General features: G+C 57.7%; 1 protein-coding gene and 1 long non-coding RNA gene across 4 annotated transcripts; one reads left to right on the top strand and one right to left on the bottom strand.

Moving 5' to 3' along the window:
• The first annotated feature begins 234 nt into the window (after positions 1-234).
• On the top strand, positions 235-18991 carry PLIN3 (perilipin 3). 3 transcript variants are annotated; one of them, XM_047095526.1, is made up of 8 exons: positions 235-295; positions 3136-3211; positions 6567-6765; positions 6900-6982; positions 10171-10468; positions 14696-14895; positions 15958-16083; positions 18149-18991. In XM_047095526.1, the coding sequence occupies exons 2-8, from the start codon at positions 3152-3154 to the stop codon at positions 18491-18493; spliced, it is 1311 nt and encodes a 436-aa protein (XP_046951482.1). In that variant the 5' UTR covers positions 235-295; positions 3136-3151; the 3' UTR covers positions 18494-18991. The 3 variants fall into 3 exon arrangements, with proteins under 3 accessions (XP_046951482.1, XP_046951481.1, XP_046951480.1); XM_047095525.1 differs by having other exon boundaries at positions 3136-3220; positions 18152-18991; XM_047095524.1 differs by having other exon boundaries at positions 3136-3220.
• Positions 17381-18306, bottom strand: LOC124523694 (uncharacterized). Its single transcript, XR_006965079.1, has 2 exons — positions 18172-18306; positions 17381-17881 (listed from the first exon to the last, which is right to left on the bottom strand). It is a non-coding gene; the product is annotated as an uncharacterized LOC124523694 (long non-coding RNA).
• Positions 18992-19323: the final 332 nt, after the last annotated feature.

The raw sequence follows: 19323 nt of genomic DNA, 5'->3' as shown, positions 1-19323 counted from the left end.
GGGAGGGGCGCCCTTTGCTGGATCAGGCGTCTTCCAAGGGTCGCCCGACTCAGACAGAGGGCGGATCGCGCGCGCGCCCAGCAGCAGTCCGGGCCTTCCTGGACTTCACTTGTGGCTCCAACGTCCCGGACCGAGCGGGGCCGAGGCCTGACGGCGGGCAGCCTCCCGATACGATTGGTCCTCCGGCCCGTCACTCCTGAGCGCCCGCCCCCTTGAGTATAAAAGCCTCCCCAGGGGGTCAGCCCCAGACGGTTTCCGAGCTGGCTGTCGCGCCCTGCACGTCCCGCTGACCGCGGTGAGAGGCGGGGGGCCCCATGGAGGCGGGGGGCGAGGTCCGCCGAGTCCCGGGGCGTCCCAGGGGAGGAAGGAGAGGGGAGGACCTTCCTGGGGACTCGGCTGCTCTCTTCGGCCTGGGGAGGGGTCTCCAGCCCTGGCTGAGCTTTCTTGTCTCTTTCAGTGCCCCACCCCCCACGCCCCACTCAAAAAAAATCCAATTTCTGGAACACAGTCAGACTTTCAAACTCTCTCCTCTCAGTTCCTGAGACTTTTTTAGGGGGAGGCAGAAAGAGCCCCTAGAAGTGGCAGTATTAAGGCGGGGGGGGGCGGTAAAGTCCCCATTATAAAACACATCCTCTCTAAACAAAAACAAAAACTGTGCTTGCTTTGCAAACGCAGTTTGGAGGCGAGCAGCGGCAGCCGGTCCTGCACAGGAAATCGGCCCTCCCGGGGCTTTAGGGCGCCCCTACCCCTCCTCCTCCGCCCCGCCCTCCGCCCCCAACCAGGGGACTGTCTTTCTGCCTGGCAAAGCCCCCTTTCCAGCAAATGGATTTGCCAACTGGGGGCTTCACTCCTCCCACACCCCGGTTTCTGGTCGCCCAGCTGACCCTGGGGAGCTCGCGGGCGGCCCCCGCCCCCCCCTCCCTTGGGTGGGTGTGGCCAATGGGTTGCTCTAGGCGGCTGGGAAGGCCTACCCATTATCTGAGTCCTTGAGACCTATGTCAGGATTGAGTCCAAGGGCCGGGCCTGGGGCCTCGGTGTCTGGGAACTTTGGAAGTTGTATCTTAGCATGCCCTGGCGGCTGGACGTCTGCGCAACTGCAGCGTTTCAGCTAGCTCTTGTTCTGGGGGCTGGAGCCGGCTGCAGACTGGGTTGCAGACCCCAGTGACTTTGCGGGGGCGCTGACATCTGCAATGCGCCCCCCGCCCCTTGGTTAAACCCGCGCCAGGAGGGATCGATGGGCAAAGGGAATGGGAGAATGGGCCTCCAAGGTGCCCAGGTGAGCTCAGGCTCCGGGGAAGGTGGGGGAAATCATGGGACTCGTGATGACCACCAGGGGCAAGTGCACCTGCTGGCCCCACTTCCCAGCTGGGGACCTTGGTAACAAGCAGGAGCTGCTTCCTGACTGGCTTCGCATGTGCGTGAGATGGTTCTGTTTATTGACCACCTACTACGTGCTAGGCACTGAGCTAAGCGCCACATGTGCAGTCCCTCTGCCGATCTGCAGGGACTCCGAGCTGGGAACGCTTATCCCCATTTTACAGATGGGGCAGGCAAGGCTCTGCCAGAGGGTGCTGCTCTCCCAAGCTCCCACCGCTAGCGAGTTGCAAATTGGACCCCAGAACTGGTGCTCTCGGGACATCCGTTCGCTGGATTGTGCCTGGGGGGACAGGGCAGTGCGGCGGCCAGGTGGCCGGGCCCCCTTCCTCTAGAAGGAAAGACTCAGAATCAAGGTCAGGGGTTCACAACAGGCTCCTCCCAGAAATACCGGAAGAACCAGCCTCGAAGGCAGGCTCTACCTTTAGCGCCATTTCGCAGGTGAGGGGGCTGAGGCCAGGGGAGAGGAGGCTCCTTGCTCAACCAAGTATAGCATGGGCACAGCTGGGACTCTTGCCACCTGGGTCTGACACCCACCTGCCCTCGCCTGGCCAGAAAAACGGAGCGCACCTGGGGCTCCCGTCGTACCTTGCAAACGTGTGCAGGAGACTCACCTGGGGAGCCTCCCTGGCCACTCCGGAGCCTGACTTGGTCTGCAGTGGGGGCAGGCACCGTCTCTCGTGTGTGTGTGTGTGTGTGTGTGTGTGTGTGTGTGTGTGTGTGTGTGTGTGTGTGTGTGTGTGTGTGTGTGTGTGTGTGTGTGTGTGTGTGTGTGTGTGTGTGTGTGTGTGTGTGTGTGTGTGTGTGTGTGTGTGTGTGTGTGTGTGTGTGTGTGTGTGTGTGTGTGTGTGTGTGTGTGTGTTAATGTTTATTTTTGAGAGAGCTCGAGGGGGAGGGGGACAGAAGGGGGGACAGAGGATCCGAAGTGGGCTCTGTGCTGATAGATCCCATGAACCCTGAGATCGTGACCTGAGCCACAGTCAGATGCTCAGAGGACTGAGCCACCGAGGGGCTCCATATTTTTTCTTTTTAATGCTTAGCTTTTTTTTTTGAACTGGTAATATTACCTACCTGGCTCCAAAGTCAGAGGCCTGCCCCAGCCACCTGATCTTCCCTGAAAGGTGGCCACTGTTAACAGTTTCCTGTGTCTGGAGATTCTGTGCCAGCAGACATCTTTGCCGCCCCACCCCCACCTTTCGTCCCTGAAGGTCTCCGGCCAGTTACACGTAGGTCTCTGTAGCCACTAGCCGGGCTGTGCCCCGTCTTCTCAAGGCCCCTTCTGCTGGGAAACCGGGTTGTTTCCAGTGCCTTGTGGCCAACAACAGGTATACACCTCTGCCCGTGTGGCAGTGCAGGTGTGGGACCAGCCCCTGCAGGTCTCTGGGTCAAGGGGAAGATGGCTGTTGAAAGCAGGTAGCCATCAGCGAATTGCTGTCCACAGAGGTTTTGCACCCCAGGTGCCTCCCCAAAGTGTTGGTAAAGTGGAACCCTTGGCGTTGGCCTTGAAAGCGTGGCCCTGGAAACAGCTGCATCAGCAGCACCTGAGAGCTTTTTAGAAGCAGACTCGGGGCCCCACCCCAGCCCTGCTGAACCGGCACCCGCATCTGTGCGGGCCCACGGGTGCAGGTGAAGGATTGGGAGGCAGGGCCCTAAAAAACGGGGGGGAGGGGGGAGGTCGCAGGACAGATGTGAACCCGGACTTCCTCCTGGGGGGAGGGACAGGGCACACTGTACCCTGACTGATCCGTGCGTCTGCCACAGTGCCTGTTCCTGAGAAATGTCTGGCAACGGGACAGAAGCCACCGTCAGCAGCAGCCCGGTGACAGCGGAAGAACCGGTACAGCAGGTGAGGGAGGTGGGGGGGGCGGGGCCTGCTGGTAGCACGTGGAGGTCAACGGAGATCTTTCCGCGGGTGAGGGTCCCTCACCCGCACCCGGACACGTGTCTCACGGGTGGGGGTGGGGGCAGAACCGGAAACCCCAGAGGCTTGGGGGAGAGCAGGGCTCCGCCCCGAATCGCCCGTCACCCTGGGTTTGCCTGTTCCGGGCATTCCCTATAAATGGAGTCCTGCGATCTGAGACCCCTTCGTGTCTGGCTTCTCCCCCTGAGCATCATGTTTTTGGGGGCGTGCCCACATCGTGGGTCGTCCGCGCTTCGTTCTTTTCTTGAAGCCGAGGTAAAACGACACATAACAACGACACAAATACTGTGCTGAATCGTGCGCGGTTCAGCGGCGTTGAGTACATTGGCCACGTGCAACCGCCACCGCCATCTAGTTCCGGAAGCTTTTCCTCCCCCCAGATGGAAACGCCATCCCCGTTACCAGTCATTCCCATTACCTTCCCCTCCTCCCCAGCCCCTGGCCCCCACTAATCTCAGTTTACCTATTCTGGACATTGCAGAGTGAATTTTATAAATTCACTTTTATAAATTCACTCTGCAATGTCCAGAATAGGTAAACTGAGATTTACCTTTTATGGTAAATTTATGGTAAATTTAAGGTAATTTACCTATTACCTTTTATGTTAGGTACCTCATGAGTGAAATCCTGCAGGATTTGTCTTTTCGATTTCCTTCCTTTAAAAACTGTGTGTGTGTGTGTGTGTGTGTGTGTGTGTGTGTGTGTGTGTGGAGGGGGGCGGTGTGGTGGGGTGGGGGGAGGTGCAGAGCTAGTCACGGGGCTCCAACTCGCAAACCGAGAGATCATGACCTGAGCCGAAATCGAGTCGGACGCTTAACCTACTGAGCCTCCCCAGGCGCCCTCCTTCCTTTTTAAAATGTTTTTTTTTTTAATGTTTATTTATTTTTGAGAGAGAGAGAGAGAGACAGAGTGTGTGAGAGGCGGAGGGGCAGAGAGAGAAGGAGTCACAGAATCCGAAGCAGGCTCCAGGCTCTGAGCTGTCAGCACGGAACCCAACTCGGGGCTCGAGCTCACCAACTGTGAGATCATGACCTGAGCCAAAATCAAGAGTCAGATGCTTAACCCACTGAGCCACCCAGGCATCCCTGATTTTTTTTTTTTTTTTAAGTAAACTCTACTCCAAACACAGAGCTCGAATTCACGACCCCAAGATCAAGAGTCCCATGTTCTCCAGGAGCCAGCCAGGTGCCCTGAGACTATGAATTTTTTAAAACCTACCTTATACCATATTTTTTTTTTTTCTTTAATCCACTCACCAAATGATGGACATCTGGGTTGTTTCCACCTAACTTGGCCGTCAGGAATGCCGTGAACCTTCATGGGCGAGTCTTGTGTGGATGTGTGTGTCTTGTCCCTGGGGTAGATTCCTAAAAGCAGAGTTGCTGGATTACCCAAGAGATCGGTGATTAAGTCCTGAAGAGACCTCGTGGGTAAACCCTGGAGGCAGACGGTCTGAGTCTAAGGCCCAGAGTGGCCGCTGCCTGGTTCTGTGATCTTGGGTGACTTACTCAACCCCTCCATGCCTCAGTTAACCCTTCTGTAAAATGGAATAACATGCCCCGCCTTCCAGGACTGGCGGTTAAGTGCGTTCAAACGCGAGTTCACACGGTGCCTGTGAGTCTTCTGCCGGTGTCTTCACACGAGTGATCTTTGCAACTCCTACTGAACGGGAATGGATGCCCGCCCTCATGTTATGGGTGGGGAAACTGAGCCTCTGTCCCGGCAACTCAGTTCTGCTCCCGTAGGCTAAGAGCAGCTATATTCAATATGTAAATGAACAGGGGCATGGCTGTCAATAAAACTTTATTTACAAAACCAGCCGGCAACGGAATATTAGCCACATAAAGGAATGGAGCACAGACACCTGCCACCATGTGGATGGATCTGGAGAATGCTGTGCACAGTGACAGAAGCCAGACAGAAGGCCATGTCCTGTGTGACCCCACTCACGGGGGTCCCTAGAGGAGTCCTGTCACAGAGACAGAGTGTAGATGGTGGGAGCCGGGGCTGGAGGCAGGGAGTCCATACTTCGTGGGCACAGAGCCTCAGTTTGGGGACAAGTTCTGGAGACGGATGGCTGGGGGTGGCCGCATGACAGTGTGCGTGAGCTTGACGCCACTGAGCTGCGCACTTAGAAACGGTTAAGATGAGGGGCACCTAGTGGCCCAGTCGGTTAAGCGTCCAACTCTTGGCTTCAGCTCAGGTCATGATTTCACAGTTCGTGGGTTCAAGCCCCATATCGGCTCCGTGATCACAGTGTGGAGCCTGCTTGGGATTCTCTCCCTCCCTCTCCTCTGCCCCCTCCTACTCATGTTCTCTCTCTCCTTCTCTCTCTCTCTCTCAAAATAAACTTTTTTAAAAATTAAAAAAAAAAACAAAAACCCTAACACTGATACATGCTACCATATGGAGCACGGACCTTGAACACACGATGCTCAGGAAGGGAACCAGACACGAGAGGCCCCACGGGGTGGGAGTCCAGGTGTGTGAAACGCCCGGAACAGGCTCATCCACAGACAGGAAGTGGATTCCTGGGTGCTAGGGTGGGGGGAAACAAGGAGTGACCATTCTGGGAGTGATGACAAAGTTCTAGAATTAGCTGCTATGGTTGTACGACCTTGTGACAACACTAAAACCCTCAAAATTGTGCTTGGTTTTTTTTTATATATTTGTTTAAATTGCGTTTTTAAATGGTGGCATTAATGCTGTGTGAATTACTTCAATAGAGCTGTTAGGAAAAAACAGACAAGAATAAGAAAATCACAGGGCGCCTGGGTGGCTCAGTTAAGCGTCCAATTTCGGGCTCAGGTCATGATCTTGCGGTTCGGGAGTTCAAGCTGCGCATCAGGCTCTGTGCTGACGGCTCAGACCCTGGATCAGAGCCTGCTTCGGATTCTATGTCTCCCTCTCTCTCTCTCTTCCTCCCCTGCTCACACTCTGTCTCTCGGTCTCTCAAAAATAAATAATTAAAAAAAAATTTTTTTTTTTAATAAGAAAATCAGGTGTGGGCCCCCCACGGGCTGTAGCTTGCTGACCCCACCTGCGCAGGTCACTGGCCCACAGTGGGTGTCAAGTGCACGTTCAAACAGATGAGGGGGAGGGGCTACGATAAACGAAGCCCAGAGCGGAAGGAACCCCCAGGCCCCGGCTGGTGCAACCACGTGGCCACAAAGCAAGCGCGGGCCGGGCCGTTTCCTGGCCGGGAGGGAATTCGAAATTGCAGGGCACCCCAAGTCCCAGGCCCGGCCCCCTGAGTTGCCTGTCCCCGTAGCCGAGCGTGGTGGACCGCGTGGCCGGCATGCCCCTCATCAGCTCCACCTGCAACATGGTGTCGGCGGCCTACGCCTCCACCAAGGAGAGCCACCCCCACGTCAAGACCGTCTGCGACGCGGCCGAGAAAGGCGTGAAGACCCTCACGGCGGCCGCCATCAGCGGGGCGCAGCCCATCCTCTCCAAGCTGGAGCCCCAGAGTAAGCAAAGCCCCGGCGAGCACGGAGCCTACCTCTTGGCTGTTGGGGGGGGGGGGGGAGAGCTGCCCCTCCCCGGCCCCGAGGGGCGTGCCCGCGCCCCAGTCTCGATTTCAGTCTCGCCCCGTCTCTTGCAGTCACGTCAGCCAGTGAGTACGCCCACAGGGGGCTGGACAAGCTGGAGGAGAATCTGCCCATCCTGCAGCAGCAGACGGAGAAGGTAACTGACCTCCACCATCGGGAGCCCTGGGGGGGGGCGGGGGCTCAGCCGGGAGGGGGTCCCCCGGGGCACGGAGTGTGGGGTCCCATCTCAGCGAGAACAGACACACGCGACCACTTCCTCCCCGACCCCTCTTGGGTCTGTCCCCACCACCCTCACTGGAAGAATGCTCTGAACACCAGCCAGCTCTGTTCAACAGCCCCCCCCCCCCCCCGCGGTGTGCCTCTCACCCTGCCTGGGGCAAAAACCGAGGCCGTCCTTACGGCCCACGCCGTCCCCCCGCCCCTGCCCTCATTGCCCACCTCCCTTGCCTCACGCCAGCCTCCGTACTCAGGGTTCAGTAACATCAGTACCCGTGGGCACCGGACACGGTGATAGAAACAGAGTGCTTGCCCTTGTGGAACTTTCATTCAGGGGAGAGCGAGGGATGGGGGGAAGCAAATACTGTGAACACCTCCGTCTCCGTCCCACCCCGGGACCTTTGCACGTGCACTTCCTTCTTCATGAACCCGACTCTCAGGCCTCCGTTCTCATCCCACCCCTTCAGAGGCCTTCCCTTCTCTCTTAAAGAAGGTCCTTCTAGCTCAGCTCTGTCCAGAACCGTCCCTGGTGTACATGTTCGTTCCCTGCGCCGCGTCCCGTGTGGAAACTACCAGCTGTATGTGGCTCCCGAGCCCTTGGAAGGTTGGCCGGCGTGGCTGCGAAACTCAATGACTAATTTTAAATGGAAATGGCTGCAGGTGGCCAGCAGCCAGCATCGTTCTGGCACACCGGCGCCGCTTTCCTGAGCTCTGAGTCACAACCCGCACAACGAGCTCCTTTAAAAGCCCACGGTTCAGTGGTTCGGGCGTATTCACACCGTGGAGCCGTCGCCACCCATTTTAGAACATTCCACCACCCAGACACCTCACGTCCCTTAGCCGTTATTCTCCTTCCTGCCAAACGCCCCGGCCCCCACGAGCCCCCTCCCCGTCCGTGGATGAGCCCGTTCTGGACGTTTCACACACGGGGAGTCACACACCTGTGTGGCCTCTAGTGTCTGGCTCCCTCTCTGAGCGGCGTGGGTTCGGGTCCGCTCGCGGGGGCGGTGGGGGTGGGCGCCTCGCCCCTGCTCGCGGCCGAGGGACGTGCGCGTGCGCGGTGGAGGCACCTGAGGGACGTGCGCATGCACGGTGGACACGTTCCTCCGTGGACGTGCGCGTGCGCGGTGGACGTGTGCTTATTCCTGCCTCCGCCACGGACACGTAGGTTGTTCCCGCTTCTTGGCTATAATAACACTGCTGTGCGCACTTGCGTAGTTTAGTTTTTTTTTACGACATGAAACGTATTGTCTTTAACCGTTTCTAAGTGCACAGCTCCGGGGCATCAAGCGCGCTCACATTGTCCTGCAGCTCCCCTTGCCCCCCGCCGCCATCCGTCTCCAGAACTTTCCATCTCCCCAAACCGAGACGCTGTCCCCATGAAGCACGGACTCCCCACCCCTGGCTCCCACCATCCACTCGCTGACTCGGTGGACGGGACTCCTCTGGGGACCCCCTGTGCGTGGGGTCACGCAGGATGTGTCCTTCTGTGTCTGGCTTCTGTCCCTGCGCACAGTGGCTTCCAGGTCCATCCACGTGGTGGCAGGTGGTAGGACGTCTTTTTAAGGCCGGACGAGATTCCAGTGTGCAGATGCACCACGTTTATTTTTTCACCTGTCAGTGGCTTGCTTCCACCTTTTGGCGATTGTGAGTCACGTGTCCAAGTTGCGTTGGCTTGTAAGTTTGCCGCCATCTGAACGGCTTTTTAGCTGCCGCTCCGTCTCCCCGAGTGGGGTAAGGGCACAGACTGCTTCTTGCTCTGTCTGGTGCCCATCATATAGCCTGGCACGTAGTGGATGCTTAGTCTCCGCTTTTGCCGTGTGGGACCATTAACAGGCTGGGCATTGAAGGTGGAAATTGCCCAGTTCACAGAAGAATGGAAAAATATTGGCATGACCACCTCCTAAGGGCTGGGCACTCGTGTCCTTCTGTCCTGCTGGTGCCACATGAGGCCAACATTCCTTCCGTTTATAGAAGGGATGAGCTCAGGGTGACATTCTACGAGGCCATCCAACAGAGCCCCTCCCAGCTCTTGACTTAGAGGCACAGCGCTGTCCCTACTCCAGGCCCTATGAGGTCACCCCCTAACAGACACACACACACACACACCAGGAAATGGCAGCGTTCCCCGTTTCTATGGGATGTGGTGGTGTCACAGCTGGGGTTCGAACTTGGGCCGGCATGAGCTACGTGACCGCCCCCGTGGACACCTTTCTCCACCCAAAAGAAACCAATTCTGCGGACCTAGGTGGCTCAGTCGGTTAAGCGTTCAACTTCAGCTCAGATCATGATCTCACGGTTCGTGAGTTCAAGTCCCATGTTGGGCTCTGTGCCGACCGCTCAGAGCCTGGACCCTGCTTGGGATTTTGTGTCTCCCTCCCTCTCTGCCCCTCCCCCACTGGCACTCTGTCTCAAAAACAAGAACAACTAATTCCCATGGACACGAGAGGTCTAGGTGTCTGGCAGGATGCCAACTTGAAAGAGTGGGAGTGGGAGTGGTTGGTTGTTAACTTTCCCGAGAGTTCTGTGCACATAGATCTGCTTAGATTGCAGAAGGTCAACACTCGTTGATCCACAAATGCCCACCGCGTGCTGGACCCGCTTCTCCTCCTGGGATATACAAGCCTGGGGGAGGGGCAGAGAGAGAGAGAGGGAGACACAAGCCAAAGCAGGCTCCAAGCTCTGAGCTGTCAGTGCAGAGCCTAACGCAAGGCTCAAACCCATGAACCGTGAGATCATGACCTGAGCTGAAGTCGGACACTTCACTGAGCCACCCAGGCGCCCCTTTAATTACCTCTTTAAATAGTCACATCCTGAGGTCTTCGGGATTAGGGTTCACACTGTGGCCCGTAACACTGTGGATGAAGAAACGGAAGCACAGAGAGGTGGAGTGAGTTACCTGAGGCCACACAGCTAGGACCTATCAAACCAGGATTCAACCCAGGCTCTGGAGCTCAGGATCTTCCTGCCAGACTCAGTGTTGACCCCTGTGCGTTCGCCCAGGAGGGGGCAGTCCTCCCTTTGACCTCCCCGGAGGTTGGGGCGCAGGGGTGGGGGGACCCAGGTATGAAGGGAGGATGGGGGTGCTGATGCCGGCCTGTGTTCCAGGTTCTGGCAGACACCAAGGAGCTGGTCTCGTCCAAGGTCTCGGGGGCCCGAGACGCCGTGTGCAACACCGTGTCCAGCGCCAAGGACACAGTGGCCACCCGAGTGACGGAGGCGGTCGATGTGACCCGGGGCGCTGTGCAGACTGGTGTGGATGCCACCAAGTCTGTGGTGGCCAGTGGCGTCCAGTCGGTCATGGGCTCCCGGGTGGGCCAGGTGGTGCTGAGCGGGGTGGACACGATGCTGGGCAAGTCCGAGGAATGGATGGACAACCACCTGCCCATGACGGACGCTGAGCTCGGTGAGTGCGGCCCTGGGGCCCGGACCCCTCCCCAGACCTCCCCCCTCCTTGCGGCCACCTAGGGTGTGTCCCTCAGTGCCATATCAACCCTGCCGTGTCTCCTTGAATCTGCGGCCACCTGGGCCAGGGCAGTGGCCTCCACCCTGGCGCCCGATGTCTGTTCTCTTTGAAGCAACCACCAGAGGGCCCCCGTGAGCACCGCAGTCAGGTGCTGACCTCTGCCCACAGCCTTTCAGGGCCCCCCCCTCCCCTCGTTCATTCCACTCCGGCCATGCTTCCGCCCCAGGGCCCTTGCACCAGCTGTCCCCTCTACTGGAAACGTCCTCCCCCTAGACATCGGGAAGGGTAGTTCCTTTCTGCCTTCAGCTCTGTGCTTCAACGCCACCTTCCCAGTGAAGCCTCTACGGTTGCAGCCTCCCTCGTCCATACTGTGTCCTAAAACCTGCCCCCCACCCCCTCCTCACTGGGCTCTGGTTTTTCTGCCTGGCACTTCTCATCACTTCCACGAAGCAGACGCTTCTGTCTTGGTCTTACCGCTGTGCGCCTTGTCTAGGACGGGGCCTGGTGCTCAGTAGGCATTCAAACCCAAGCGTAAAATCACTCTCCTCTGTCGCTCCCCTCACCCCTGCCCCAGGCATTTATCTGTCCATTCAGATGTTCCTTGAGCACCTGCCTCCTGACTGTCTCTCAAGTCCTGGGGGGATACATCAGTGCACAGAATTCTGCCCTCAAGGAACTCACTGTATAAAGTATAAGGAAGTCAGGTCAAAGGAGAGAATTCCAGGGGGAGGGTGGGGTAGATGTTTCTGAGACGGGGAATGGAGGGAGGGAGGGAGGGAGGGAGGGAGGGAGGGAGCGAGCTGCATGGCTGTCAGGGCAGAGAGAGGTGTAGAAAACAAAGGTCCTGGGGCAGGACCTGCCTGGTGTGTTAGAGAAACAGGCAGAGTGGGCAAGGGAGAGAGGGGGAGGAGGGGAGGGGACAGGGCAGGTCTGCAGGGCCTTTGGGGGCGTGGGGAGGACTGGGGCTTTTCCCCTGGGGAGGTGGGAGTCCTGGCGGGCTGTGGGCAGAGGAAGCGGAACTTTATTGGGTGCTCACAGGCGCCCCCTGGTGGCCGCTGCGGGGAGGACGGACGGGCGGGCGGTGCCGGTGAAGGCAGGAGCCCAGCAGATCCAGGGCAGGACGGAGGGTACCCTGCTGGTCCCTGGGGGCGTGATGGGGGCTAGGCCAGGCGGGAGCAGGAATGAAGACAGACAAGCGGGGGATGAAACTGTTGAGACAAAGCAGCCGGTCTTATCTGTGGTCCACAGTCCTCTTGTGGTCCTGTCCCCACATTCTGGGGACAGCCATCCTTTGGACATTTGTGTTTTGGTTTTTCATCCTTTGCACATTCGTGAAGGACTTTTGCCACACCGCGATGCGGACTCTGGTGCCCACGGCAACGAGGGCCCATGGGGCTGCGTGTAGGTTAGACACCGTGCTCCATCCGACTTTGGCCAGACAGATGTCCTCAGACACTACCCAGCGTCCCCTGTGGGGCAGACTCACCTCCCAGGTGAGACGCCCTCCTTCACCTGTTCTGCAACATTCATGCAAAGGGAATCATGTGGTTCCCTGGTGAGTTAGCACCTCTGTTGACGATTGGAATTGCAAAACGTCACTATTCTAAGTATCTCTTCTTTCTCTGTTAGCTGGGAAACTTCCCTGGGGAAAGTTCTCTGTTGCAGTGTTAATCACCCCAGGTACAGCTCGCGGAGGAAACACAGAGCGCGGGGCTAGCTGGTCGGAACGCGCAGACTTACGTGACGTATTCTAATGCTACGCATTTGCTTTATCAACATTTCACTTGTCCCATTGCTTTTGGCCAGTTGGAGACCCTCCTCGGGTTGGCTCTGCGTCTCCGTGATCCTCCCTGGGAATCCTCAGTCCAAAGTGGTAGTCGTTGGCTTTCTGGAGAAACTCGATGATTCAGGCGGGCTGGTGATCTTAAGCCCTGAAGCATGTGGTTTGAATGCAGATGTCCTGTGTCCTTTGAGTGTCCAAAACCTGACCTTGAAACTTCTTTTTTCCCATGTTTACTTTTTGAAAAAGAGAGAGCAAGGGAGGGGCAGGGAGAGGGAGACATGGAATCCGAAGCAGGCTCCAGGGTCTGAGCCGTCAGCACAGAACCCGACGCGAGGCCTGAACTCACAAACTGTGAGATCGTGACGTGAGTCAAAGTCGGACGCTTAACCGACTGAGCCACCCAGGCGCCCCTGTGACCCTGAACCTCTTGAAGGAAGGGACCTGCCGGCCGATAGTAGGTGCTGAAGTCAGGTAGAGTCAGTCAGCCGTGGGAGCAGCAGTGTCTGCCGGGAGGAAGGTCTGGAACCAGGCCCGGAGGCCACTGCGGAGAACGGATCCGTCTGGCCAGCCATGCTTTTTTGTACTTTCTGTCCACCCACTAAGGATGAGGTCACTGTGCACACGGGTGCTCGTGGTACTGGGGTGGCCTGTGGGTGAAGGTAGGAGTTTTGTAGCCGCGTGGCGGAACCAGGCATGTGCTCGGGGGCTCAGACCATGAAAACAGCCCCCTTTCCTCCGTCTCCTCCTCCCCTCTGCCAAGGGCACCTGCCAGCTCCACCGGGCCCTGCCAGCTGGCTCAGACGTGCTGGGATCCAGCCAGACATCCTGGCCTAAAACAGCAGAGCCACATTCACTTCCAAGGGCAGCGCCCCAGGGCCCCTGGGGGCCACGGAGAAGTTCTGGACTGCAGTAGGGCAGATTGAGAATGTTGCCAGTGTGGGTTAGTCTTTGCAACCCGCCTTGGGTGGGGGGATGGGAAGGTCTGTTTTTCTCCGCCCGAGTGTCCCACGTGTATGCTTGCTGTTCTCTTTTTTTTTAATGTTTGTTTATTTTAAGGTCGGTGGGGGGCGCAGAGGGAGAGGGGGAGAGAATCCCAAGCAGACCCCACTCTGTCAGTGCAGAGCCCAGCTTGGGGCTTGAACTCACAAACCATGAGATCATGACCTGGGCCAAAATCAAGAGTCGGCCGCTTAATCGACTGAGCCCGCCCCCCCCCCCCGGCACCCCTGCTGTTCATTTTTGAAATGTCACGAAATGACATTCTCCCCAGCCGACTCTATCAGACTACCCCCAACTCCACATCTGGCCCACCACCTGCATCTGTAAATAAAGTGTTATTGGCACACAGCCACGCCCATCTGCGTCCGTGTTATCTGAGCCCTTCTGCAGGACAGCTGGAGAGCTGAGTAGGGCCAGTGTAACTGCTCGTGAAAACGAAAATATTGACCGTCTGGCCCCGTGCCAAAAAGTTGATCCACCCCTGGGTGAGAGTGTGTTCTTCTGGAATGTTTCGCGTTTGTAGAAACCGCTGAAATCCCCCGATCGAAGGCTAACCTTGATTGAGCTGTGGGATTTCCTTCCTTTACTTTCTGTCTCTTGTTGATGGAGCGAAGCAGCGGCAAAAATACGTGGCTAAGATGGGGACCTCACTTGACCAGGCTCTTCCTGCCCCACCAGAGGTCATCCATTGTGTTACCCTGGCCGTGTGTTCGTGCTCCCTGTGCTATTTATTTAACACCCTTCTTTAAATCAGCTTTTCAAGATTCTTTTAGAAAGACGAGTATTATCACTCACTGAAAACAGAAAGCCAAATCATCTGCTACAAACCGCTAGCAAAAATCGCGAAATGCTCACTTGTGCGCCTTTTTTGACGCAAGTAGCTCAGATGCCACAATTCAGGCAGCTCTGACTCGGGTGGCCCTACAGAAGGGGAAACTGAGGCTGCGTGGCACAATCACTTTAGAGCAGGGGGTGGTAAACATTTTCTTAACCAGATCGGTAAATATTTTTGGCTTCGTGGGTCAGTCTCTGTTGCAACTACTTACGTCTGTTAGCACAGAAGATAGGTAAATGAACGGGCGTGACCGTGTGCCAATAAAACTTTGTTCCTAGGGACAAGTGGTATTTGGCCCGAGGGCCGGGGTTTGCAGACCCTCGTGCCCTTCCAAGGCCTCTCGATCTTGGGAACCGCGGTTCTCGTCATGCCCATTTTGCAGATGGGGAAAAGCAAGGCGGGGGACCCCTTCGCTCCAAGGCTCCACAGCTTGCGAGGGGCACAACTGGGGCAGGTGCGTTCAGGCCCGAGGGCCGCACGCCGAAGCCTGAGCGGTACACGCGGCCGGGTCCCGGCCCTCATGGCGCCTGTCCTTCCTTCCTCCCTGCAGCCCGCCTCGCCACGTCCCTGGAGGGCTTCGACATCGCGTCGGTGCAGCAGCAGCGGCAGGAGCAGAGCTACTTCGTGCGTCTGGGCTCCCTCTCGGAGCGGCTGCGCCAGCGGGCCTACGCTCACTCTCTGGGCAAACTGCAGCTGACCCGGCAGCGGGCCCAGGAGGCCCTGCTCCAGCTGGCACAGGCACTCAGCCTGGTGAGGCCCCGCCCCTGCCCCGGGGGCTCCGCCCACATCCCCCCCCAGCCCCCGCCCCCCCGCCACTTTGCGGTCACATCCTGCCCCTTCCTGCCAGGCTTTTTTCTATCTGTTCTCTAAGGAGCTGAATTCCTATTTCTCTCTCTCTTTCTCTCTCTCTCTCTCTCTCTCTCTTTGCTGAGCTTCCTATACTGAGTGCTAGCTCCTCCCTCTTTTTTTTTTTTCTTTTTCTGTAGAGAGAGGAGGGGAGGGGCAGAGAGAGAATCCCAAGCAGGTTCTGCACTGTCAGCTCAGAGCCACGAACTGAGCTGAAATCAAGAGTCGGAGGCTTAACTGACTGACCCACCCAGGCGCCCCCCCCCCCCCGCCTTTTTCTTCAATTTTTGATTGGGGTAAGATTGGCCACTTTTAACCATTTCCAAGCGCACAGCTCAGCGGCATCAGGCACGCTCACACTGTCGTGCGCCCGCCCCCGCCATCCGTCTCCAGAACTATCCATCTCCCTAGACCGAGACTCTGTCCCCATGAAGCACGGACTCCCCACTCCTGGCTCCCACCATCTACTTTGTCCCTGTGGACGGGACTCCTCTGGGGACCTTCTGTGTCTGGCTCCTGTCACCGCGCACGGTGTCCTCCGGGTCCCTCCACGCGGTGGCAGGCGGCAGGACGTCCTGACTTTTTAAGGCTGAATAACATTCCATTGAAACGGTTTTCAAGGCTCTGCTACATTCCGTTGGCCAAAGCCAGTCTCGGGGCCGGGCCCAGTCACAAGGAGCAGCAGACGAAATGGGAGGAGGTGCAGGAAATGTGTGGTCCCTCCCTTTGCAAGCGGCACATATGTGCCCCCGTCGGTGATGAGACCACAGTGGGGAGAGCATACGTGAGCACAGTGTCCCGCTTTCCTCCCCTTCACAGACCACCTCCTCCCGGATAAAAGGACGACTCTGTGGGCCTCTCTCCGGACTCCTGCCTCTCCTGGGACGCGTGTGGGGCTCCGCGGGCATTGGCCAGGGGCTGGAGGCAGCCTCTCACACTCTCTCTCTCTCCCCTCCCCTGCTCCAGATGGAAACCGTCAAGCACGGAGTCGATCAGAAGCTGCTGGACGGTCAGGAGAAACTGCACCAGATGTGGCTCAGCTGGAACCAGAAGGAGCTCCGGGGCACCGAGGAGAACCCAGCCAAACCAGAGGTACCAACGTGGGGGTCCCTGTGGGATCCTTAGGGCCCTGACTTCCTTCCTTCTCCGCGCCTCTGTCAGATGGACCTACCTGCCTGGAAGGCTTTCCACAGCCTCTCCAGCCATTAACCACCTTTAGGACGTGACGGCACCTCTTCCAGGAAGCCCACCTTGATTTCCTCCTTTAGGTGTGGGTGTTGCTTTGAACTGCAGGACACTTGTGACGCCCCTCAACCTGCTGAACTCTAAACCCTGCCGTGTTTCCCTTCCCCTGTGTCCCAGCGCCAACGTGTCCACTATGAATGGGGGACGTCACTCAGCTGCGAGCAGGAGTGAGGCGCCCACACCTGCCGCCCCGCGGACGGGCCCTGAACACCCGACGCTCAGGGAGGGAACCAGACACGAGAGGCCCCAAGGGGTGTGAGTCCACGTGTGTGAAACGCCCCGAACAGGCTCATCCACAGACGGGAAGGGGTTCAAGGCTGTCAGAGGCTTGGGGAGGGGGTCAGGACGGACTGCTTCATGGGGAGGAGACTTCTTTGGTGGGTGATGGAATGTTCTGGAGTTCGAGGCAGTGGTTGCACAACCTTGTGAGTGTACTAACAACCACGGAACTATATACTTAAAAGGGTGAATTTTCTGGTCCGTGAGTTACATACGTCTATAAAAGAAATTGAGTTGCTACATAAAGCACATAGTAAACCCTTCAAAAATGGTATTTGTGAAGATATCACCTGCTGTCTCTGCAGGTGCAAAATTGTTAGCATTCAGACCCAAACCACCTACATTCGCCTCCCTCTCCCTTCTCCCCCACCGCTGACCATGGCAACCTCGAGATGTGGGTGTTGACTCTGGTCGGCACCTCCCTGTCAGGTTCAAGTCCCGAGCGAGCGCTCTGATGGCGGGTTGAGGGCAAAGTCCTGCCTCCCAGCCTACTCTCTTCCCCGCCCTGTGGTGGGGGTGGGGTGTTAAGGTCCCGATGCACGCATTTACACTTCCGTCTCCCCCACCACACAGCTCCTGCCTGGAAAGTTCTTCCAGACGTCCTCTTAAAAAAAACCTGAAAAGGGGCGCCTGGGTGGCGCAGTCGGTTAAGCGTCCGACTTCAGCCAGGTCACGATCTCGCGGTCCGGGAGTTCGAGCCCCGCGTCGGGCTCTGGGCTGATGGCTCGGAGCCTGGAGCCTGTTTCCGATTCTGTGTCTCCCTCTCTCTCTGCCCCTCCCCCGTTCATGCTCTGTCTCTCTCTGTCCCAAAAATAAATAAACGTTGAAAAAAAAAATTAAAAAAAAAAAAAACCTGAAAAACGTCTTGAGATATTAAAAAAAAAAAAAAAAAGCTTTATTGAGATATAATTCACATGCTATACAGTTCACCCATGCGGATGATCCAGTGGTTTTTCGCGTGTTCACAGGGCTGTGCGAACATCGCCACAGTGCATTTAGAACGTTCCCACCAACCCCAAAGGAGATCTTGTCCCCGTCTTAGCAGACGCTCTTTGTCCCCAGCACCCACGAACCCCCTTCCTGTCTGTGGATGAGCCTGTTCTGGCCGTCTCACATTCTGTGGGGCCTCCCGTGTCTGGTTCCCTCCCTGAGGGTCGTGTGTTCAGGGTCCGACCGCGGGGCAGCAGGGGTGGGCGCCTCGCTCCTGCTCGAGGCCCAGTGACGTTCCCCTGTGTGGGTTTTGTTTACCCGTTTACAAGTTGATGGGCTTCTGGGTTGTCTCCACTTTTGCCTCCCGTGGATCACGTCCTGTGACCAGCCCCAGCCCGTGTACGGTCGCGTGTCTCCATTTCTCTTGGGTAGATACCTAGAAATGGAACGGATCGCCAGTCCTATGGAAACTCTTGACGTTTTGAGGGACCACCGGACTGTCTTCCGAAGTGACTGTGCCTCTTTTTCACTTTGGGGTCTATGTCACTTGGCTCAAAACTCAAATAGAGCTGGGATCCCAAACCACCGTGCTGGACGGGCTCGCCAAGGAAAGGTTTTCTGGAAGGTGGGCAGGAGAACCCCCACTTTCTCTCCCCGGGCTTTGGATCCCAAAACACGGTCCTGACTGTCCGCCCCTTCCCAGCAGGTGGAGTCCCAGACGCTCACCATGTTCCGCGACATTGCCCAGCAGCTGCAGAACACCTGTGCCTCGCTGGGGTCCAGCATCCAGGGGCTGCCCTCCCACGTGAAGGACCAGGTTCAGCAGGCTCGCCACCAGGTGGAGGGCCTCCAGGCCACCTTTTCTGGCGTCCATTCCTTCCAGGACCTGTCCAGCACTATCCTGACGCAGAGCCGGGAGCAGGTGGCCAAGGCCCGAGAGGCCCTTGACCACATGGTTGAGTACGTGGCCCAGAACACGCCCATCATGTGGCTGGTGGGACCCTTTGCCCCGGGAGTCGCCGAGAAGGCCCCAGAGGAGAAGAAATAGGACAGTCAGAAGGGGGCTCGAGGGACCTAGTCTTTCCCTGAGGGGTCAGCACGAGTGCTGGACCCTTCGCCCCCTCGCCTCGCTTGGAACGTGTTTCTTCCCTTCCTCCCGGCCCATCTCAGCTACCACGTCGGGGAGCGCCCTCTGCCGCCTCGGAGGAAGCACTGCCTGCCTTCATCAGTCTTTAGGGGGAGGTTTCCAGAAACGGATTTTTTTCTAGGAGGCCCCCAGGCCGCCTCCAAATTTTTTCTTCTTAGAAACAAAGGCTAGGCTTCTTACATCCCACCTGTGCTACGTCAAGGCCCCTGGATATCCGCCTTTAGCTAACGGACTTGGACTTCTGGCTTGCGAAGTGGCCCTTCTGGGGTGCGGGGCGGAGGCAGAACCGCTGAGACCCATTCCGGAGCAGACGGGGGGCGGGGGGCCCTGGGGCCTGCCCGGCCGCTCGCGGGTGCCTGGAGTGTCACCGTTGCCTTAATAAATCTCACCTGCAGCTGAGTACAGGCTGTGTGCGCACGCGCATGCGTTCCCAGGAGCTGAGCGACGCGGGGTCCGCGGGTGGCCGCCTCGGCCCGCTTCCCTGCTCGGCTCGCGAGGATGGGAACAGGACAGGGCCAGATCCGGAGTGGGGCTCAGAGCTCTCGTCCAGCCCCTGGGACAGGAGAAGAGCGGGGCGGGAGGATCCTTCACCTCCCCCACCGCCGCCAGGCCACGCGCTGCGGTGTGGGACGCTTAGGAGACCGAGCCACGCAGGCGCCACTAAAACCTGTCACTTTTTTTAGAGTAGACCTGAACGCTTCTCATCACGAGAAAGAAATCGTAGCTCTGGC

Source organism: Lynx rufus, unplaced genomic scaffold, assembly GCF_022079265.1.
Source record: "Lynx rufus isolate CCGP_SWC_20201006 ecotype Redwood Valley unplaced genomic scaffold, mLynRuf1.p SCAF_4, whole genome shotgun sequence".
Lineage (NCBI taxonomy): Eukaryota > Metazoa > Chordata > Mammalia > Carnivora > Felidae > Lynx > Lynx rufus.
Note: the sequence above shows the minus strand (reverse complement) of the source record. Positions and strands in the feature narration are given on the sequence as shown.

Excerpts from the sequence above, each read along its gene's own strand:
- PLIN3 (XM_047095524.1), top strand. The coding sequence starts at position 3,152 with ATGTCTGGCAACGGGACAGAAGCCACCGTCAGCAGCAGCCCGGTGACA. Across the intron at positions 3,221-6,566 it reads CGGAAGAACCGGTACAGCAG|CCGAGCGTGGTGGACCGCGT; the intron begins GTGAGGGAGGTG and ends CTGTCCCCGTAG. Across the intron at positions 14,896-15,957 it reads TGGCACAGGCACTCAGCCTG|ATGGAAACCGTCAAGCACGG; the intron begins GTGAGGCCCCGC and ends CCCCTGCTCCAG.